Raw genomic sequence first — 23017 nt, forward strand, 5'->3', positions numbered from 1 at the left:
GGCCTAGAGTGAGCGGAGGCCGGCTTGAGTGAGCGGATATCGTCCTCTTTTGGAAGACCAAACAAAGTAGTTTCGCTTTCACAACGAAGCACACAGCGCCTTCACGACATGGCGGCGGCGGCAACAATACTACAGCTAGAATAAAAGTTACGCCTTCTTTCTTTGTGTGAACATTTGGGCGGCGTTATGCAAATCTTCCCACATAGTGAGGTAGATATGTGGAGGTGTGTTAGAACAAGCCGTTTTAGGTAGGTGTGGCTAACTCTTAACTTTTATAAAGAATATCTCTTTGGATTTGAGACTTTAGTCTTTGCAACTTTACAGATCTTCTTTATGCACCAAGAGCTTGTAACACTCCAAAGAGAAAGGAAAAAATGAAATCGCATCATATGACCCCTTTAAGTTAAACTTCGCAACTGAGAAATGTCATGTAGCTTTTCAGCTGCGAAACTATTTTATTGATAAATTCGCGGGGCAGCGCTGACAATAAGTTTCTGTTCACGTCTCCGCGTGTCTGTACTGTGTGTGCGTCTGTGAGAGAGACTGGGAGAAATAGGCACGTGCCTAGAATGCCCATGCTTAAATCCAGCCCTACTCAGAGCATTATATTTTAGTATCTTTGAGGGGTATTTTGGTTTTTTTACATGCGCATTTGTGCAACCTCTCCTCCAGTATCTCTCGGCGCAGGGTTTCTCACTTACAGGTAAGCAGAGAGTGGGAAATGCAAAACCCGAAATGGAGCTCAAGCGGAGTGTTCATAAAACGCTGTTTGTCTGCCTCTCCGCTTCCAATTATATATGGTATTCCACGCCAGTTTTTAGTCTTTACATTTAATCTTGAACGTTTTTGATACGACATTGCACAAGTTAATTGTTTTATCCGTGCTAAACGGCTAAATTAGCTGGTTAGAGAGTAACACCGATAGCTGGCTAAACACAGATTTAACAACAGGCTAATGTTAAAAAATATGTGTTATAAGTTCACTGACGCCCACTTACCGGTACCTGGGAGGTTTTAGAATTCCTCTCAGCTCAGTTGTGTCCGCTGTGGTGGTCTGGACTGTGTCTTCTTCTTCATACGACTGTAACAGAGTTACCGAGTAATTCCTGCCAGAGTTGTTCGCCCAAAACTCTCCATCTGGCGTCTCGTAGCGCACAACAAAATCAATCCGCGCTCCGTTGAACAGGTACGGTGAAGCGAAGGCCAGCTTCACGGAGAACTTGTCCGTTTCGCCGTCGTTGGAGCCCTGGACATACTCGGCTGGGTAATCAAAGTGATTGATCCAACCATCCATCGTGGACCGGACATAGACTGATTTGTGAAAAGAAATGTTGAGCACACGAATAAGCACCTCGAATGACAGAGGCTCATCTGGCACAGATGTCACGCTCTCCACTTCCAGCTTGTTGCTGTGGGCAGCAAGCACGAACTCCGCTCCGGTGAGCGGCTGGAACTCCGGCCACACACGGTAAGTGGGCTCACAGTAGGCTTTTCGGTACCGCGCCTCCTCTTCCTCCCATCTTGAATCGTCCTCTTCGTCTGAATCAAACGGGACAAACATTCTGACATCAACCAGCTCGGCTCCCGTACTGTCTGCAAACGACACTCTTCTGTTCGTTAACACCAGGCGGATTCGCATGTACTCGGCGGTTTCATCCGCAATCGAAGAGCCTCGCTTTCTGGGAACAGGAGAAGACCTCGGTATTAGCCTGACGTCTTCCTCAGTTTCTAACTCATCTTCATCATTACTGTTGTCATCGGAACGCTCGACCCTCACAGTCTTGAAAAGACCCTCTTGTGAGGGGATAGTTAGGAAATTACTGTTATTCCCCTGCGCCATTACATCTGTTTCTGAGCCGCGTAAACATGAAGGGTGCTGTTACTGCGATGGTGCGCGTCCGTCAGACCGAGCTACCGTTCATAGTGCCAACGGAGACCCGCGAGGGTCTGTCACCTCGTTTCGACCGAACTAGGCCTAAACTATTGACATCAACGAGAACTGCAGTTTGGAGCGCATAGTGCACAGACACGAATAAGTGTCTAAATTTAGAAGGAAGCGGCACGGCCATCGTTTTTCAGAGGTCAGGAGGAAGATGGGCTCTGTTGGTATACCCCTCCCCCTGATCTCTTGTTGGCCGCTCCAAACCGCACACGCCCCCCGCTACTATTTTAAAGTTTAAAGACACGCTCGTTTGTGTGCTTGCCGTTTGTTGTGAGAAAAATCTTATAATACTAATCGCAAAATAAGTTTAAAAAAAAGACAATATTGCTAAAAAGCATATGGTGCTACTCTTATAACAATAATAATCGATCTATTGGTCATATTTTATTTATATATATACACACACACACACACACACATTTGTCATATAATGTAACTTTATGATAATATTAACAACATAAAAATTACTGTTAATAATCATAAAACAATAATAACGATGATGAGATGATTATATAATCTGAACTAAACCATTCTTTTGTTTTCATTTCATTTGAAGACATTTTCGGCCAAGAATACAGTAAATACTTTGTGTTGCTGTCAAGAATATGTAAACCATTGGTCTCAAACTCAATTCCTGGAGGGCCACAGCCCTGTACATTTTAGCTCAAACCCTAATCGAAGACACCTGATCCAGCTAATCAAGGTCTTCAGGATCACTAGAAACTTCCAAGCAGGTGTGATTTGGAGCTGCCTGGAGCTAAACTCTGCAAAGCTGTGCAGAGTTTATTTACATCATAGTTTACATTTGATGTGGTTTACATCATGACCACCAATGATGTAAACTAAAAAAAGTTTTGTTTTTTTTTGTATATAGAATTTCTATAAAAAAAATTTTTAAAAACTGGTCACAGTTCACTCGTATTTAAACAACCAGTTATGGCCATTCAGCATGTTATGCAGCTTTAAATAGTTTGGGAAGATTCAGCCCCTCACACATACTCTCCTCCAGGATGAAATGGGGCTAAAGCCCACCTGGGGCAACACCCTGTAACTCTAAAACAGCTCCAACTCACACCTGCTTGGAAGTTACTAGTAATCCTGAAGAGCTTGATTAGCTGGATCAGGTGTGTTTGATTAGGGTCGGCGCAGAGCTGTGGCCCTCCAGGAATTGAGTTTGAGACCATGCACTGCTCTAAAACAAAGTTTTAAAATGCTGGTTTGAATTGTAGTTCTGATATGCACACCATTTACCAACAGCAGAATTACAGTTTTGAGTCATGATATGTGAAGAATTATGAAATACCAAGAGTGAGCAAAAAAAAAGCAGTTAAAAACAGTTTAAATGTCTAATTCTTTCACTCATAAATAATAAATAGATAAAACACAAAAGTCCCTGTGTGAACAGCTTGCCTACCTGTCACTGATTGCAGAGTTTATGCAGAAAAAATTGTAAAGGTCTGTTAAATTAATTTCTGATAGCATAATCCAGTGCAGCTGCTTCAAATGAACATTATAGTAGAATGATCATGAAGCTAACGAGATCCAGTGGTGAGAAAGAAAAGCTGGCATATTCAATTATGGACCATTACCGTTTAGAGATATTGATTGGTAAGCTATTTTAACTCCTTGATGGAGCAGTCAGTCTTGCTTAATATAGTGAAATCAATATGTGCAACAGGTGCAGCATCAGGGGACTGATGATTGTATCCATTTTTGTTTAACAATGAATAACTCTGAGGGGTGGTTTCCCAGACAGGGTTTAAATTAAGCCAGGAGTAGGCTTAATCTAGAATAGTTAATCATGGTTTTAAAAAATGGCTTTCTGAAACACAGGTTACATACAGATGACTAACTCCTGGACTATGGAGTCCTGAACTAAAATAAACTAGATTAATTTAAAACCAACTGTGCTAATCTGAATTAGAATGAATGACTTTCTGAAACACAGATTAAGTACAGATTACTAACTCCTGGACTATGGAGTCCTGAACTAAAATAAACTAGATTAATTTAAAACCAACTGTGCTAATCTGAATTAGAATGACAGAGGTTGCCTATAAAACATGGAATGAACCAAGAAAAGCTTAAAATTGAATGGAACTGAGAAGCAAATCCAAGGAAAACAATAGTAGCGCAAAAAAAAAGAGACTGTGATCAATAACAACAAAAACAAACAAAAATTTTTTTACTAAACAAGAGAAAACTTTTTTTTTTAAAACAAGCAAAGTAAACCGCACACTTCAGGTGTCGAATAATAAAAAAAGGAATGCCTAGGAATCTCTTTGTAATGAATTATTGCATAACTTATTGCAATCAGCTGTTGTCAGTTTTGCAACATTTTATTATTATTATTCATTATATTATACATAAAGCAGCTGTTTTAGTTGTAATGAATTATTGCATAACTTATTGCAATCAGCTGTTGTTGTCAGTTTTGCAACATTTTATTATTATTATTCATTATATTATACATAAAGCAGCTGTTTTAGAGAGAGAGCAACAGAGAGAGTCATGATGAGAATTTTTTAGCACCCTAAAAAAATATGATCAAAGAGGACTGTGAAAATAAATCTGTATTGTTTATCCTTCTGATCTTTCATTTTTTTTAAGTAAATAAAAATAAAATAAATAAATAAATCACAACAATCATTTCAACAAAATCACATTATAAAAATATTTTTTCTTTAATACACATTGGCCACAATTATTTGTAGTCCTAGAAATTATTATTAGTACAGTCTCTGAAGATCTACATTCCCGTTCATATTTACATTTTTCACCAGGGTGATAGGAACATGGAATTATCCAGCCATGACTTCCTGTTTCGCAGGAATATAAATATGAGGAACATAAAGGCCAAATTCTCTTTATCATCAACCACAATAAAAAACCTCAAAGAATATAGTTCTGTTGTGCAGCAACAGATTGTTGAGCTTTACAAAATATGAAGTCAAAAAATAGCACAAAATAGTGCTAAATAATATATATATATATCTAATTCAGTTCCACCATTAGGACAATAATTAAGGAGTTCCAAACCTGTTCCAAACCTGCCTACAGTATATTGTCTGTGTCTATTGTCTTAATGCAATGTGAGGATAGTTTGAATGGCCAAAGACTCTCCAAGGATCACAGCTGGATAATTGCAGACAATAGTTAAGTCTTGGGGTCAGAAAGCCTTATAATGGACCACGGTTGGATCTTTCAACAGAACAATGATCCAAAAGGACCATCTAGTCTTCCTCCAGGAAATCAGCCTATTAAATTCTGGACTATAGGCTAAGTCTGAGACTATTTAAAATCATGGCAGAGAAAGCAGATTTCTGTTAATCTGGTTTAAAGGGCCATTTTAGTCCAAGACTAGGCTTAATCTCTGTCCGGGAAACTGCCCCTGAGAGTTTATTTTTTTTACCTCTCATATTTTAACACAAGATATCTTTATCTGTCTGCTACAAATGTCAGTCAGAATTCTAATAATTATAAAGGCGATTTAAAGAACTGGTTTTGAACACAAAGAGTTACATTGTTGCAACTCAAAGTAAGCTGTTAAACTAGTTAGGGTCAGTTGTAACAGTATGAGAGAAAAGAATAACAGCAAAAAATGAACCATCATTATACATATAATTTGCACCGTAACAGCTGCAATATTTAACAAGAAGTTACCTTTACTTGCATGTTACCTATATATCTACTGCATTTGAAAATAAATCCATAGTACAGCTCAGCTGCCTGCATGAAATAGTCAAGACAACTCTTACCTCTGAAACATCTGTCTGTTTTTCTGTCTGTCTAGGCATGCTGAAAAATCAAGAAAATAGAAAAAGTCTTCAATGGGGATTGGTTTTGTTACAACTCTCCACACCCCTGTCAGGTATTGTTGTTGAATGAGGATATGAGATAATCACGATTTGAATGCATCCCCCTATTTCCCAGCAAATATAAGGTCTATGATTAAAATAGAAAAATTATTGTGCAGACATGGTTAAAAAAATTACATACAACCTTGTGTCTCAAAAATTGTATGTATTCCAGTGACTACTTTTATAACTAACCTTGTGTTATGAGTATCTGCTCAAAGATACCTGAAACATATGACCCTTTCTTAATCTTGATCTTTTTTTTAGTTATCCTGTTGGTTCTTTGCCTACCAAACGTTTTATTTTCCTTTGCTGTCACAAAACTTGCTCAAAGACTAAGAATATAATATTGTACAAAACACTACGTGATGCTATAATCTGTGTACTAGAGACAAATAATAAAACAAAACGTTCAACCTGGAAGTGGTGAAACTTTTTTTCGTTGTTTGTCTCTAAATGTCTTATATATCATCACATGTTATTGAATTCGGCAGGCACACGTTATAAAAGTTATGAGAAGAGCTGAAAGAATAGCAATCAGTGAATTTATATATAAAAAATCTTTGATTTTTAATTTATGTTAAGCAAATCTTAACTTTTCTTTAAAAGTTTATGGACACAATAACTGTTAGTTTATGTTTTTCAATGTAAGATTTTTATCATCTTTTTATAATTGTTCTACATTGATCCCTTAGGTTTACCCCGCACAATAAAAATTGGGCTTGTAAATTAAAAAAAATGGTCAAATTGAATTGTTGAACATAAAACATAATGCATTTATATAACCAGTTCCCAAATGTTTATTCATACGTTTATTAACAGTGTACATGTTTTATATGTATTTCATATTATTTGAACTTTTCAGACTTCATAAATATGACCCCAAGTATCACTTGTTTTTTAACATTGATCTGCCTGTTGTTAAGATACATGTTCAAATCTACTCTTTTCATCTTCAAAAATGTTTTGAAGTTGTATGTAGTTACAGTCCGTACATGTATCAGAAAAGACTTGCAAGTCTACATGCAGTACATGTGCTTGGGAGTGTCATTATTGAAGAACAATTTGTTCAAAAACACTCAAATAACCTTTTCAACCACAGGATGAGGATGTTTTTTCCTGCGTTAAACTTATCGACACACATGCTATGTACCCTGTACATATGTTCAGTCTCCCCCCAGAACCCGAATACAACGTCACAAACCCTGCAAACGGACTTTCCGAACACGTAATAGGTTATTTTCTTTGCAATCTCATTTTCCGGTCTTCCGGAATGGATTTTTAATTCATTTTCATGTGAAAGTAGCACGCTGGTCCTTATTTATGTGGGTATATGGCAGAATTATTATTTTGTTCTTTTAATCTCAAACAAGAAATCTGACATGAATTAGCTGATCCATGAAAATATGTTTTATCTTAAATGATAAGGAAGATGTTTTGAAATCAAAAAAAATGAATGAGGTGAATTAGAAATATCTTTCAAAGCAAATGTGCAGAATCTCATTGATGTCTCGTGGTAAAACAGCACATAAGATGTTCAAGATGAATTTGGGCTTTGGCCCATCCACACCAAAGGAATAATTGACTTGTTTATTTATTTGTTTATTTATGATTAACAGTCAGCAATACACATACAGTATGAGACCCTAAGTAATAAAAAGACAACTATCTATAAAACATTTACATGTAAAAAACCTTAAGTAATCACTCAGGAAAAATGGAAAAAATGGGTTTTTGCTGCAGTGAAGGTTTTCTAAAATAGGAAACAGAAACAACAAATTGCCACATAATTTCTGAAGAAGATATGGTCAGTCTGACTAGCAGTTACTACACACTCAATGCACACATGAATATACAATATGAACACACACACACACACGCAAGCCAACACCCAGTGGGGAAACAGTCTGCCTTGCTGAATTTCCACTAAATGTCATGCTAAACATTATAAAAGGGGTGACCCGAACATTTTCCAGAGCATTCAACCTAATAATCGCTCTCTCACTTGCATCTAGCTGACACTCGCACAACAGGTGAGTTTTTTCCCCTCCTTTCAACCTGGTTGTATTAATTAGGCATTTGTTTGTTTTCAGAAAGAAAGAAAAAATTAAAGAAAAAAAAGAGTAACTTTAATCAGTGCTTTTATAACCCAAACCACAAAAGATTTTTTTGTTTACTTTTTTTGCCAGTGTGACAGCAGTGTGTGAGAATAAGTTGATTAAGTTATTGTGCGTTTTTAAATTATGAACAGTATCGCATCATCAAATGTACATCATTTTTGATTCAATTTTAATCCTCAAAATATGCTTTTGTTTTGACAGACAAGAGTTTGAATCATTTTAATCATTGCATGTTTTAAAGCTAGATTGGTTCAAATGATCACATATTTCTCAAACCAACCACTGAATGAACTGACTCATTTTACACTTAAACTGGCATTGTACTTCCAGATGATGTGACAATTTACATAACATTTCATTACGCTGTAGTTTCTTTTAACCTGACAAACTAACACAGCTCAGCATAGGAAAAAGAGACAAGCAACCAAACAGTGTGCTTTCCTAAAGTGCAGACGCAAATGAGGTCTGTGCATCTTAGACATCTCAGTCTTTGGTTTTCTTTCCTGTTCAGAGGCACCACAAAGGCCTTTGCTGAGGAGAAGGATTCAGTTTAAGCACACATAGAGTGACGTCTCAAGGAAAAGCGCCAGACAAAGAAAGGTGTGGGAGGTAAAAGAGCCTATCTTCTACAGAGATCCTGCAGTTATGATAGCAATTGCATCATGTATTAGTTAAACTAATGTGTGAAATCAATGTTCCATCTTAAAGAAGGATTACCCAGACAACAGATGTAAAGGGTAAGTCATACAACTATAAAAATACACTTCTTGTGTACCTGAGAGCTGCACATGGGGAGAAAATGAGTAGGTGCAAAAATTTCAAAAATAACTTGACACGAAATAAGTTTTTGATGGCTGTCTTTGCCTTTTAAAATGTCACCTCTTTATTCAGATTATTTTTTTTTACCAAGAAATTAAGTTCTCGTGACAGCCACATTTAAAAGTAGCGGTTCTTCAATGGTTCTTTGTGGCATCTTTTAGCAAATAATCCACATTTTAGCAAGAACCTTTTTTGGCTGTGGTGGATTCTTGAGCTGAGTTATACAGTTCTTTGAAGATTCAAATTAGAAATGAGCTCTTCAGGTTTTTTTTATGTTGGTTTTGTGTTCTTTAAAACATCAGTTCATCATGGTTTTCAACACAACTAGAGAACAAACAGTTCTTAGAGGAAGTTGAAAAAGTACTTTGACGTCAGGCTGTAAAATCTTTCTTGGTTTGAACCGTTATTTTTAAGAATGATAGCATTAGCTAGTTATGATTTGGTATATGATAGTGATTGGAAAACCAAGTTACATGTTGTAAAAATTGATCAAATTCTACAGATGCATCGATATTACTATTCTGAATTATACAATAGGCCAAAAATTATTTTCATGCTATGTTCGATAACCAATAAATTTTTTGTCCAAATAAATAATAATAACATTAAAAAGATAAATCTCTATATATGCTTTCACATGATGCTATTTAGCCATTTTCACAAGCATGGAAATCTTTTAGGCACTTACCTTGGTACTTACTGTACAATACCAGAGAATGCTCAAGAATAGCACTCTTTAATGCAAAATTAGCTTCGTCTTGCATATCTTCAGCAGTTACCACAGATAGTGCAGTAGATGCCACTTTAAACAATGAATCAATTAATTCTGACCTCCAACAATAAGAAGCCACGATGGTGGAACTGGGTGGAGCAGGGTGTCCAACTATTAAACACTATCATTTGACTCTTCAAATTAAAGTACAGTACAGTTCATACCTCAGATATCCTGATCTTTGATTCATATCATATTGTGTGTTAACACAAATGAGTGGGTACAGTGGAAAAAAGTGAGTCAGAATGAAATTTTCTATGTTTGTGGGAGAGAATTGAGGCCAGAAGTGTCTTTATGTTCCATATCTGTATTTTTTTTAAAATTATTATTAAAGACAAGTTTCAGGTTTAATTCCGGGTGTGTGTGAATTGAAAATATTTGATGGGCCGTTGCTGCATTTAGTTGGCTCACAGCTTAGATCTGATGATTATCACTGTGACTATGAATTCCACAGAACACGGAAACTAAAACTGATTTTACTGAATACTGAAGTTTCTAAAGTGTCATCGTTGTAAAATGAAACTTGCTGTCAGTCCAGACTATTCTCATATTTTGAGGGATTTTATCTCAGTGATTGGAACTGAGAGAAGACTGTATTCAGACTGAGAGATGAATAGTGAGTTTCATTGCCTTGAATAATCCCAGTCTTATCAATATCATCTTCAGGTCGGACTCTCAGAGGAACAAATTAAAATCAATGCACATTCAGTAGGCACAAGATCACAACATTGAAAACTAATCCTGCAAATTACTGGAAAATGATACCCTTGCATATTGCTGATCTAAACCTCTGATAATTAGCCTCGATGACTAACGATACAGAGAAGTGCAGAAAAGGGTCATAAATATAACATGTGCTTAAGCTACTTTTAAAAATGTGCTGCAAACATGCGTAGTTGATCATTTTCAAGATAAATGTATTTCTAGAATATTTGAAAACATTTGTTACATATTTGTAATATGTTGTAAAACATTTCAGCACCTGCAAAATAAGGCTCTTCTCCTCCTCATCACGTCAAGTTGCTTGTTTGAAAAACCCCCCAGGTGAAAAAAATTTGACATTTATCATAGACTGGATGTGGTTAATGTCAAATGTCAATGAGAAATAAGCAACACATGACTTCTTAAACAAGTTCAGAAAAAACCGCAATGACAATGGCGCTCTAAAATCCAAAGATGAAGGTTTTTTTTTTCTTTCTCAAAGGTTGTATGTGCAAGGTATGATAAATCCACACTTTTACACTATTAAATATTAAACAGAAGTTACTGCATTAGATCTGAACACATATGGAAGTACTATATTTATGGGGTGAGTCAGATATATGGTCTACGTAAGGTTGGAGCGTCATAGTCCTTTTAGATTTAATAGCCAATCGTGTAATTATTTAATCGCCATAAATATTTGAGACTTTAGAATGTAGTCTACTTGACCTATAGCTATTGATTTGATTGTTTTGAGTTTCTAAGATGGACTGAACAATTCTTTTTACAGAGGAAAAATAAGATTAATAAAGATATTAATGTCCATGTATGCCAATTGATCATTTCAGGTTGATGTATTTGTAAGACAAAAATGTGTTACACTATTTTAATTTCAAATGGTAATATTTTGATGGTTCCTTTTATTTAAAAAATCCAAATATAAGGCTAGATGTGTCATATTTATATTGTAAATGGGGAGTAAACATGCATATCATTTTCACATTTCCATGAGCTACGAAAAAATTAATTGAAAGGGTTGAATGCAAAAAAAGAAAATGAAAAATTATTCATTTAGTACTAATTTTGTATCTACAATGATCAAATTACTTAAACTCTTATTAACAATAAGAGTTATGCGTCTTATTGTTTATATTATATAACACTCTAATCTCAATCTTACAAACACACATTTTTAATGTAAATATTTTGTGGCTAAGCCATATTGTAAAATGTGTAATATCAAATAGATTAATAAAGAGCAAAAATAAAGACTGCTTGTTTTAGCTGACAAAATTGTTTGCTTCACAGAATGGGAAAAAAGTTCTTCAGTTTATATATAAGGGGCCTACTCAAGGTGAAGTGTGGTTTGTGTTCAGAAAACACCTGCACAGTGAAACGAGAAGGAAAAACAACTTCCATACTTTTACTAGTTTTATTCAAATATGTATAGTTATTCTATATTTGGAAACAAAGCAAAGGTGAATGTATTTACACAGGAAATAGTTTGCGCTAGGGCTGATTCATTTCACTCTTAGTACGCAGTAGTACGGTAAAGTTCATAAACTGTAACCTCTTTTATATCTTCATATTTCTATATAGGAATGCTTCAAAATGGTGCTGGAACACACAAAGGTGGAGATAACTGGAGTAGTCACCAAAATCAGTACCAAGAGGAAGACCGTTCTACCTTTTCCAGCATGCAGATGAAGGCCAGAGGAAGCAGTTCATCTCTGATCTCAGGCAAACCCATGGCTACCAAGGTAACGGACCGGAAACTGACATATTTCTGTATTGCTGCACAAAATAATAATATTAAATATATGAATTAAATTATATTATATGAAGGTTAATAATGTTGATTTGAGTTATTCTGCCCCAAAAAAACGAACTTTTCAGCTCAAGTAACACATTCTACTGAAAGAATGAGTACTGTAGCAAACAAACAAACCTTAAAAAGTATATTTTTCCACTTGTGATTTCAAAGGTGTCTGTTGCCTTGGAGAGTGATTTCAGAGGTTCTGGCTCATCTCACATTCAAAATTCCACTCTACAGCAGGAGGTACAGTTCAGTCAGAAAAGGTTTCACTTCCCTAGCAGCACCTTACCTAAGAAATAAAGGGTTATAAAGAATAGAATAAACTTGCATGCATTGTCTGTTGTCTTTATCCAGACTGCCAGTGAAAACACAAGCAAACATTTCAGACAGCACAGACCATCAGTACTACGCAAAGGCAACCAGCCGTTCCCGCAAGGTACTGGTACTGTAGACTTTATCAAAACAAATGAAATCATTTATCTCTGACACTAAACTTTTGATAATGCTCTACAGCTTGTGGTGTTCATGACTGGGTTGTGGACACTGTGTGTAAGACGGAACCTGACAGTGCCCTGTCAGACCCTGTGCCACTTTACACCAACCAATCAGAAAGTCCTCAGCCTGGCAGCACAGAGCATACTGGGAAGTGAGTATCTGCTTTGAGAACATAAACACACAAACAAATAAATAATGCCTGTATGGTCTCAGTATTTGTGCTAAATGAAGCATTTATGGTTATCTCTAGGCATGCATACAGTCTTCCAGGTGGCTTTCTGTGTGTTAAAGGACAATGTGGATGGCCTGGGTGCTCAAAGAGCAGAGAAGTGTTCAAAGAATATGGACATTTCTTAAAGTGAGACAGTTATGGAATTAAAAAGATCATTTACTAAATAATTCCAACAATACCTGATATCTCTATATTCCATAATCTAGACACCTTTCTACTGACCATGCTCCTGGGGACAGAAGTATAGCCCAGTTGAGGATCCAGAAAGACAAATTACAATACATGGAGAATCAGGTATGCAACCCCAGTGCTCAAAAACAACGGTTTGTTCTATATTAAGCCAGCTTATGTGGGAAATACAGAACCAATTTAATATGCATCACAGGAGCTAATGATACATAATGCAGGAGGTTATAATAAGAACTGGGTTATTAAAGGATGCCTGTTTATGGCCTTGCATTATATTTACTATGTGAATGTTACTGTTAGTTGATTGCAGAGAGACAGAAACTGCAGGCCATGCAGCTACACCTGTTCGACGTCAAATCTACCTCTGAGGTAAGCTCTCTTGTATTAAATTAGTTTTGAAATATATAATACATCTAAATAAGTGGTCCAATCTATGCTGCTTAAGAGAGAGTAATTGGCGGCCATTCGCTGGCAATCACAGAGCTCATAAATATGAGTGTAGCCACCCATAAATCTGGGAAGAGTTACAAGGCAATTGCTATTTTAAGATGTGTAATAAGAACACACATTTACAAGTGGAAAAAATCTTCCCAGCAAGCTCACCTATTAAGGTAAGAATATGTAATGCTCAGAGGAAAGCTACATCAATTGATCTACACTCCTTAGTTAAAAAACAAACAAGTATAATGCTATTGAAAGGGAGTCAGCAAAAATCATGATTTGTAAGTGCATTATGGCTTTGTCTTCACACCAGTTTATTCTTGAGACAAATGCAAGGCCATCTGTCTGCCAGCTAAAGCAGACCTGAAATTAGGTCACACCAGACAACAGTGATCTTTAGCTAGTCTACAACAGTAAAAAAAAGGGAGCATTAGAAAAGCTAAGACAAAACCCTGTGTGAATTAATCAAATTATTCCATAATGACAGTGGGATCTGTTTATGTTCTCATTTGAGGTTAGATTTTACCTGCTTCTGGGGCTTGATGAAAGTCAGATGATATTTTATGTCAAGATGATATATTGATGTAATTTTCTCCCTCTGATCTTAGGATGGTAACAGTGTGGAGAAGTCAGGACATCTGTCAGAACTCCTGCAACCTGCAGCATGTCAGAACGCAAATGGTGTCTATGACAGTGACAGAGCGGCAGCTGAAGCGCTAACACAAGGATACTGGCAGATCTCTACCTCACAAGTTATACCAGGTCATCCAGCACACACACATTTGTTACTATTAAAATTATACAATACAAAAATACTGGCTCTGATTACCAGTCGTTCATATTTCATCTCCACACACAACACTACGGTATATGATGTAATTATTTTCTTCATACGTTTTTTTTTTCTGGCAATAGGGATTATCCCCAGTTTTGAGTATTATAAGTTCACAAACATGAGGCCACCTTTCACCTACGCCTCCATGATACGATGGGTAAGTACTGCTGAATTGAAAATCCTATATACCTTTTCATTTCCTGTCAGTCACATAAAAGCTGTCTTTTATGCCAGGCGATACTGGAGTCCCCAGAGAAGCAGCTTACTCTGAACGAAATCTATCACTGGTTTACCCGCATGTTTTTCTACTTTCGTCACAACACCGCCACATGGAAGGTATGAGATGAACTGTTTGTACTGTAAACCTATTGTATTTGTCATTCCATGACTCACTGCACACAAGCCAATCCTGAAAGCCACAGCCTCCGATTTGTAGACCAGAAAACTTTCACAACTTGTATGTTAATGACAGAAAGTGATGACCAGGCTGTGTGATTACAGTGGTTTTTTGTTAGGACTAAGTGCATCTTATTCCTCCTATTAGATGTAACATGATTTAACAAGTAATTTATGTGTCTCTGTCTGTGTGTAGAATGCTGTTCGGCATAACCTCAGTCTTCATAAGTGCTTTGTGCGCGTTGAAGGAAGAAAAGGTTCTGTTTGGACCGTGGATGAAGAGGAATTTCTGAGAAGAAAAGGACAAAAGTTTCACAGGTAAACTGTCTTTCCTTCTTCATAAGGGTGTCAGTAACATTGTACTTTCCTAATGCATGTCACACTCCTGGTGGATAGTTGGTTGTATGTATAAATACAAGAAGTTAATTTTAAAATGGCTGAGTAGTAAAGGTTAAAAAAAACTACTTGGGCTCTTTGGATGGATCTAAGTGGATGGTGGGAGAATAATGATATTGATTTATTGCAGTTGCACCACTTTTTCCTCCAGGGATCAGGATATGGGCTGGATGGCACCTTTTCACCTGCTTCCTGTGACTCCACAAGGTGAAACTTATCAGATGCAAGGCCCAAATGGACTCTAATGAAGAGATTACAATCGCATTTCTTAGTAGGAATGATAAATATTATGATAGTTTAAAATTAACTTTAATTTTTTATAACATATATGTTTTAAACATATATCTGGCAGTCTGTTTCAGACCTAATTATGTTTTTTTGGGGAAAAAAAACTTTTGTGTAAGGAATTATGAATCTTGCATAATCCAAAGGTAAAGTTAAGTAGTGGGTGTTCAGCAAACTTTTCACTATCCTTCTTGCTTTTAAATGTACTGATTATAAAGTACAAGTACGTTTTTTATAAAGCTTACAATTGTACATCAATAATGATACTAATAGCATCGTATGTAAATACATTTAATATGGTACTTAATTTAATAATTATGCTGTTAAACAATAACTGTACATTTTCTCTCTATGAATTAATGTCTTAAAATATGATATTCAAATAAAGGTCCAAACTGAAACGCAATCCAGCATTGTTATACTGTTATTCTGGTACATTATACACTACACAACGTCAAGTTTTGCTTCTAATAAACTAAAAAATAATGCAAAACCTCCCAGTCAGAAATATTTCACAGTGCGTAAATGCAACGCAATGGTGATGTACTCCATGCTCCTGCTCGTCTCCAACTGCAGTACAACGTCTACGATTGGCCGAGAGATTTTTGCGCGGTGCATTTCAGCCAATCAGAGCTTTATTTTCGCGCTCGTATGCAAAGCCTCAGATAAATGGCGAACGGAAGGGCAAACTGTAAACAAATACAACAGAACTGGACATTTTTAGACGTATTGTGACTTTTAAGAGAAAAGTAACTCTATATTACGAATGCTGTGTGTAAATACAAACGGAAATATTCGATATGCGACAATCAGCGAGAATTTAAACTAGCCTCATTCAGCGTTAGGAAGCTACCTAGGCCTGCTGACATTTGCGCAGACTTGGAATTTGATAGCGTTAGTGCTGTAATGCGAACGAGGGCTCTGGATAGAGACCCGCACAGTTAACTCAATTAGCATTTAAAATTTGTTTTAAAATCGTCTGACAAAGTTACAACTAGGCAGCATCATGAGTACAAACTCGGACAGCGGTCAGCCGTCCGAAACTAACCAGAGGAAAAGAAGTGTAAGTCCAAGTGTTGAGTCTGACTCCACGCTGCCCAAGCAGGCGAAAGTAAGTGATGAGGAACCAAGGAATGACTCTCGTGAAGATGCAGAACCTGAGAAAGTTGGCAATGATGAGCCAAAACACGGATCTGAGCATCCTGAAGACGCTAAAGAGAAGGATACGGTGATTCTGAATGAAGCAGACGCGCAGGAGAGCACAGGACAGGCTTGTGGAGGTGAGAGCGAGCGCCAGTCGTCAGATTCCGCTGCCATCGCCGCAGCAGAAGCGCTTGCCAGTCTGACCGGTGGAGACGCGGACGAAGACCGTAAAGAAATGCCCTGTTCGTCTAAAAAAGCGAGCCGAGAGAAATCAAGGGATAAGTCTAATCGTCCCAGTTGCTCTCAGAGCGAGAGAAGGACGGAGGCAGCCGCGGCTGACAGCTCTTCATCCCTGCTGCTCTGCGAGGACCGAGAAGATCCAGAGCAGGCTTCGTTCGTGGATGATGAGGAGGAGGATGACGACTCTCTTCCTGGCTCTTCCTCCACGGCTAGCTCGTCTGTCGCCTCTGATAATGATGATAACGAGGACGGAGAGTGTGCCATAGTGTCGGTGAAGATGGCCCCGGAGGTGCGGCAGTCCGTGGCGCTGCTCGCACAAGTGCAGATGCGGCTGGACGCGCTGGAGAAGAAAGGCGCGCGTCTGCATCAACGCCTGGAGATGAAACTGAGCCGCCAGCGACGCCCTCACCTGGACCAGCGCGGCGCCATCACTCAAGCCATCCCAGGCTTCTGGGTCACTGCTGCATCCTTTGGCTTTGTGTGCATGACGTTCAGGTGGACAACTTAAGTATCAAGGCCTTTGAAGTTGAGTTTTTATATATATATATAAAACACACACCAATTTAAATTTAATTGGTCAAAAGGTGTTATATTAGATAGTTCACCCAAAAATGAACATTCTGACATTAATTACTCACCCTCATGTCGTTCAAAACCCGTAAGACCGTCATTCATCTTTGGAACACAGATTAAGATATGTTTGATGACCCTTCATAGACGGCAATGGAACTACCACGTTCAAGGCCCAGAAAGGTAGTAAGGACATTGTTTAAATAGTCAGTGTTTCAACCTTAATGTTATGAAGCTACGAGATTACTTTTTTGTGGCTTTGGAACAACGTGAAGGTGAGTAATGACAGAATTTTCATTTTTGGGTGAACTATCCCTCTAACTGTCACCAAAGATCATACTTGGGGGGTGTCATAACTGGGGGAAAAGGGGGACGGAGTACATAGGGCCCACAATGTTGTCCTTTGGGATTTTGAGGGGGCCCTATAGCAAATTCTGTGCGATTGGCCCAGAATCCCTAGCAACTTTACTCATCATACTCTAAACTCCTATGTTCATTTTGGTTTTTCATTTGCGTCAAATGTGTTTCAACCAAATGATTGTGGATTCCAGATCTTTGTCTTCATTTACGTAATGTGTGCTTAACTTAAAGCCAATCAGCTTCTGAATCACCCACTTCTATCAGCGCAAATTGACGAGACTGATGAAGATGCTCTAAGCTACATGACTAACTTAGAGGTAATACATTTTTTCCCGTTTTTCTTTTTCCTGTTTTCAAAATTTGCAAATGATCCATGTTTTTAATATGCTCGTCATTCGACAGATTGAGTCTTTCAAGAACAACAAACTTGGTTACCGCATCTGCTTCCATTTCCGGCGAAATCCCTTTTTTCAAAACAAAATGATAGTGAAGGAGCTTCATCTTGGTATGGGAGGTGAGCTGACCATTATCACAGTACCCCTCTTTTCATGAATGTGAAACAGATTACTTTGGGACACATTTATTTATTCTGGGTTTTAATTTTTTGAAAAAGGTAAATGTGCTTTATCTGTATGTGCTTTCCTTTTTGCTCAGGGTCACCGGTGTCGTTCTCAAACCCGATTTTGTGGCACAGGGGGCAGAATCTGGTCGGTAGTGGAGAACCACGTCGAACATCACAGGGAGTCTACCAGAGCTTCTTCCATTGGTTCAGTGACCACAGCAACCCAGGAAGGGATGACATCGCGCAGGTACATCTCTCATGTGGTTTGGTGCAGGAAGAAGGGCTGTATAAACAGGCCATAACAAAATCCTTAAACATAGTAAGGATGATGATTTAAAAAAATGATTCCCTTCTAGATCCTGAAAGATGACCTGTACAGAAACCCTTTGAGGTACTATCTGACTCCACTCTGGGAGCCACGAGAGAATGGCAGGTAATCTCTAGCCTGAAACATCCAGATTTTTCAAAGTGTATTTTTAGGTTTTGCTTTTTTTGTTGTTTTAAACCAATTTCTGTTGTCCAGCAGAGGTCCCAAACCTCAGGGCAACAATAATGGAGACGAGTGTGTGATCATCTCAGATTCAGATGAAGATGAGGAGAAGAGCCAAAACTTGGGGCAAGAGGATGAAGATGATGACCAAGTCGGAGGTGAGGTTTTCCTTTTCACAATCAAGTCATATAGTTTAATATAAAGTGCTTTTATAAAGTCTTTCAAATCAATAAATAAAACTGGTCTTTTTTTTTCCCCAAATCATCATGACTGATCATTTTCTCTTAGGCTCAGAAGAGAATGACAGAGATGAGGGGGAGTCCTCCTATGAGGAGAGAGATGAAGAGGAAGTGGATGTTGAGGAAGTAGAAGAGTCACGTGACTCCAGTGGCTGTGAGGTCAGAGAGCAAGGACAGGAAGAGGAAGATATTGATGTAGATGAAGAGAAGAGTTAGGACACGGGGTTGTCTCTGTTTCTTTTTACGCAGAATAGCATCATTCGAATTTTCTATGATCTGTTTTACTGATATCATTTCCTGCATAAATTAAGAGTCTGTTTCAAATAACAAGTGGTTAATGATGCTTAATGATCAGGGTTTAAATATGTCTTCATTGTAGATGGTACTTTCAATACATCAAAGATGATGAATATTCAAATTCAATGTGTGCACTCCTCTGAAAACATGTTTTCCTTAAGATGTCATCACATTTTACAGTTATAACTTTGCATTAACAGATTTCAGAGGGCTACTGATACCAGTAAGACACCTCTATTATCTCACAGCGGACTGTTTAAAGCTTGGGATTATAGACTGCACTTAGTTTAGTTTAGTTTTTGTATGACCGTATATACAGTAGCATTGTCTGTCACTCGCAATCATGACCATTTATAAACACACCATACTTTCCTGTTTGGATGTTTTACAGGCCTAATCATGTTTTTCAGTCATTGCTGTAATATTTTTGTTTAATTGCTGTTTGTGTTACTTTTTTATCCTCATCTACAGAATTCTAACATCATGAAGCAACGGGTTTCCTTGCCTTGTTATTGTTCATAAACTCTACCACCACATTTTGATTATAAGGAGAAAGGTCAAACATTCTGAAATGCTCTTCATTCTGAACCAAAACTAGATAACTCAGGGATGTTTACTCTTTTATCCTTATACTGTAGATGTGTTTCCCTTCACAAGCTTCATTTATTCAGTTTTGTGTCATTAATACATAACATCTTTTGTTTATTGATGAATCTTTAAATAATTGTAGTTTATTTCACTTTGTTTACATAAACAGATTAAATCCTGACACTTGGTACCTCTTACTATGGTGATCATGTGGTCCTTTAAACTACTTTTGTCATGTCTAGAATTGACACACTGTCAACACTTGCACGTTACCATTTATTCACTGCAATGAATAACAATTGTAATGTTATTTAAATGAGCAAAATAGTTGCAAGGTCATCTTGTGGTGTCCCCCCCCCTCCCCCCTTTTGACAGCATGATGTGTGCACTCAATACTCAAACTTTTGTGTCCAGTTAAATGCTTAGTAAAAATGGTAAAAATAGTGAATATGTACACATTTTTTCATGGCATCTTTCATATTCATATCACTTTTGCATTTATTTCTAATAGTGTTTTTTTTTTTTTTTGCTTCTTTGGAATAATTGCTTTAACTTTGGTCAGTCAGTCAGGTATTAGAGTGAAACCATTCTAAATGTTCTCCTAGGTATCTGTAATAAGGCAATTGTGTTAAAAGATTTTGAGTTCATTGATTTTGAGTTTTGACCTGTAAAAGTTTGGATTGAAAATGAAAAGTTGTTAACTCATTGTAAGTATACTGGATTGTACTTGTTTTACTTGCAAGGCCAGTGGTTTGTACATAATCCTTTCCCTTAAAAAGGGTTTATAATTTGTTATTGAATTATTAGGGTAGATTTGACCTACAGTATCAAAGAAAAGCTATATTTTGTGTGCTAAATTTTATAGAGAACTACAATTTTTAAATACGTGTTTTGTTTTTGTTTTCCATGTCAAATAAAGTTTTTGTCTTTTCATTCAGAATGTTTTATGTGGCTTTTGTTTCTTCTGTTTCTTCAGGAAATGAATCAAATGAAAAGCTTTATTCTTTCCTGTTTACACACTTAGTGTTCATCTTTTCAACATTAATTCATCTGAGGGGACTATGATAAGAAATTACATCAAATGAATATGCACCTAACTATTTACAAAGTCTATAATTTTTTCCAGTTTTTTCTTTGTTTCTCATGTCTACCCACAAGAGGGCAGCATAGAAAAGAAAATCATTGAATAAGACATTCTAAACTGCTTTTCTGATAAAAGAACAAAGTCGTTTTATGGTTTTCATGCTTTGTTTTTTAAAATGGAACAATAACTCTGGTGCAAAATATTAGGATTCCAGTCTTTTTTTCCATTGAGAGCTTGTTTTGACTTTTGTATTTGAAGCGCCTCCAGACAACACAAGCTCTTGGTTAGTTATATGGGGGTCTGTGGGACTGCAAAGGCGATGAGATAAGCCTCCTAGTGCAGCGTAGACTGATGTCATTGTCAAATGCTCTTATCTCCGTTCACATGCCTTTGCTTAGACAGCTGTGCCTTGCTTGATCACGTGAACTGATGCATTCCATGTTTTCATGATCAATTCAACAGTCCTTACAAGTTGGCAGCAGCATTATCTGAGATTTGACCTTCAGAGGTCAAACACATCTCTCGACATATTTCCTTTAAAATATGGAAATACGTGATCCTCGAGGTAAACTTTACTTTGCCCTTGTCACCTCCAGCTGCATGTTAACCAGTAGCTTGGATTTTGACATAAGAGAGGTCAATGTGTAATGAAGCTTGGATACGTATGGAAACAGCACAGCTCTGCAAACAGCCGAAGGGCAGGCATTTTTGGGCAGGCCTCAACAGAGGAGTGCCGATGTTGCAATGGTACACTTAAAACCTTTGATTTCATGCTTAATGCAATGCTATAAATATTCCACTAGCAAAGGCCTGCCCTGTTTGTAAATGCAAAGCAGCCAAGCAGGCACCAGGAGTAGAGCTGTACTACTGTTATAGGTTTTTATAGCTTTATCAAGACTGAAGGAAATACGTGATCTCATGGGAGCACAAGCTACTGTCCCACGCTCAAGTGGTTTGGATTGGAAGAAAATTGTATAATCAGTATTCAAATAAATAGATTGGGCTGACATGTAAAAGGTTTAGGATTATGTTTTCATTTAATTTAATTTGTTTCCTTAATTTTTTTACATTTTAATTAAATTACTATTATTTTTTATACATTTTAAAATATTATACAACATTAAAAAACAATATTGTAAGTTCAATATTTTATTTTAGTTTTTATGCACATTTTAGCTGTGTTCTTGTATTTTGCTGAATATTGCCCACATTTTTACTCTAATGCAGATGAAGTAAATCTCAAAGCCTTTTACATTAAATTCACTTGTTTTTATTTAATTTGTTATTTATTTAATGAATTTTATTGTTACATTTTAAAATGTCAAATATATTTTGAAATATATAAAATGTAAAAAAAGTTAAATAAGCACATTTTTGACTGTATTATTATATTTTACTGAATATCTGCCACATTTGTACACGTCTTGTGTGTTTACTGTAGGCGCAGTGAATCTCAAAACCTTTTACATTAAATTCATGAATTAATGATATACATTATTTCCATGTTGTTGACCATGGGAGCTTTGAGACTCTTGCTCATGCAAGTTATAACTCACTGTTTTTGTCAGGCAGAATAGGTGAAGAACAGAGATCTTGATTCAAACCATCTTTACCCTTTACAATTTCAAAAAAAGATTCCAATACAGCATCCATAATACCAAACCATAACATTAGATCATATTAAAGTCATATAAAATAATCTGTCAAGTAATTTAAATATGCACTGCGGGTCAATCAATTATACTAAAACAGTCAAAAGCAACTGGCGGAACAGAAGAAAGAAGGTCAGCGAGTGAAGGAGACAGAGACAGAGTGTGATGAAGAGGGTGGGAGCGAGGGAATGGAAAGAGTGTGAAAGACAGAAGGAAGGAAAGAGAGAGAGAGATGAATGGTAAAGCTAATTAGCAGACTTCTGACAGCCCTGGCAAGCAGATAAATGGTTTTTATCTTAAAGATCACCAGCGGCAGCAGGAGTCGCAGCCTTCAGGCGTTCCCTGCACTCTTTCCACCCGTCTGCCTTCCAATATGTGTTTTGACTCGCTCTGTGGCGACATGAGTATACATGCATATCTGAATTCTGTTTATTTCTGCATTCTGTTATTTCATCAAAAATACTTCCTTTTTGACTATAGTAAACACAGTCTGTG

At 37.0% G+C, this 23017-nt stretch overlaps 3 protein-coding genes across 5 annotated transcripts; 2 read left to right on the top strand and 1 right to left on the bottom strand.

The window, feature by feature from the left end:
* Window positions 1–635: 635 nt before the first annotated feature.
* Window positions 636–3529, bottom strand: LOC107731228 (protein phosphatase 1 regulatory subunit 3A). The gene is made up of 2 exons (XM_016542252.1): window positions 3357–3529; window positions 636–1679 (listed from the first exon to the last, which is right to left on the bottom strand). The coding sequence occupies exons 1-2, from the start codon at window positions 3422–3424 to the stop codon at window positions 995–997; spliced, it is 753 nt and encodes a 250-aa protein (XP_016397738.1). The 5' UTR covers window positions 3425–3529; the 3' UTR covers window positions 636–994.
* On the top strand, window positions 1391–15691 carry LOC107731227 (forkhead box protein P3-like). Of its 2 annotated transcripts, XM_016542251.1 has the most exons (15): window positions 7793–7832; window positions 8431–8528; window positions 8628–8656; window positions 11812–11972; window positions 12197–12271; window positions 12383–12464; window positions 12542–12674; window positions 12774–12881; window positions 12962–13049; window positions 13245–13313; window positions 13994–14147; window positions 14301–14377; window positions 14455–14556; window positions 14813–14934; window positions 15164–15691. In XM_016542251.1, exons 4-15 carry the CDS (start codon window positions 11814–11816, stop codon window positions 15255–15257), a joined length of 1263 nt encoding a protein of 420 aa, XP_016397737.1. In that variant the 5' UTR covers window positions 7793–7832; window positions 8431–8528; window positions 8628–8656; window positions 11812–11813; the 3' UTR covers window positions 15258–15691. The 2 variants fall into 2 exon arrangements, with proteins under 2 accessions (XP_016397736.1, XP_016397737.1); XM_016542250.1 differs by lacking the exons at window positions 7793–7832; window positions 8431–8528; window positions 8628–8656 and adding exons at window positions 1391–1468; window positions 5736–5813.
* A 218-nt stretch (window positions 15692–15909) lies between these two features.
* tspy (testis specific protein Y-linked) lies at window positions 15910–19421 on the top strand. Of its 2 annotated transcripts, none has more exons than XM_016542248.1 (7): window positions 15910–17143; window positions 17850–17927; window positions 18013–18124; window positions 18265–18419; window positions 18529–18605; window positions 18696–18820; window positions 18951–19421. In XM_016542248.1, the coding sequence occupies exons 1-7, from the start codon at window positions 16304–16306 to the stop codon at window positions 19115–19117; spliced, it is 1554 nt and encodes a 517-aa protein (XP_016397734.1). In that variant the 5' UTR covers window positions 15910–16303; the 3' UTR covers window positions 19118–19421. The 2 variants fall into 2 exon arrangements, with proteins under 2 accessions (XP_016397734.1, XP_016397735.1); XM_016542249.1 differs by having other exon boundaries at window positions 15912–17143; window positions 18699–18820.
* The last annotated feature ends 3596 nt before the right edge of the window (window positions 19422–23017 follow it).

The sequence above is a fragment of the Sinocyclocheilus rhinocerous genome, unplaced genomic scaffold (assembly GCF_001515625.1).
Source record: "Sinocyclocheilus rhinocerous isolate Xijiao unplaced genomic scaffold, SAMN03320098_v1.1 scaffold1600, whole genome shotgun sequence".
NCBI lineage: Eukaryota > Metazoa > Chordata > Actinopteri > Cypriniformes > Cyprinidae > Sinocyclocheilus > Sinocyclocheilus rhinocerous.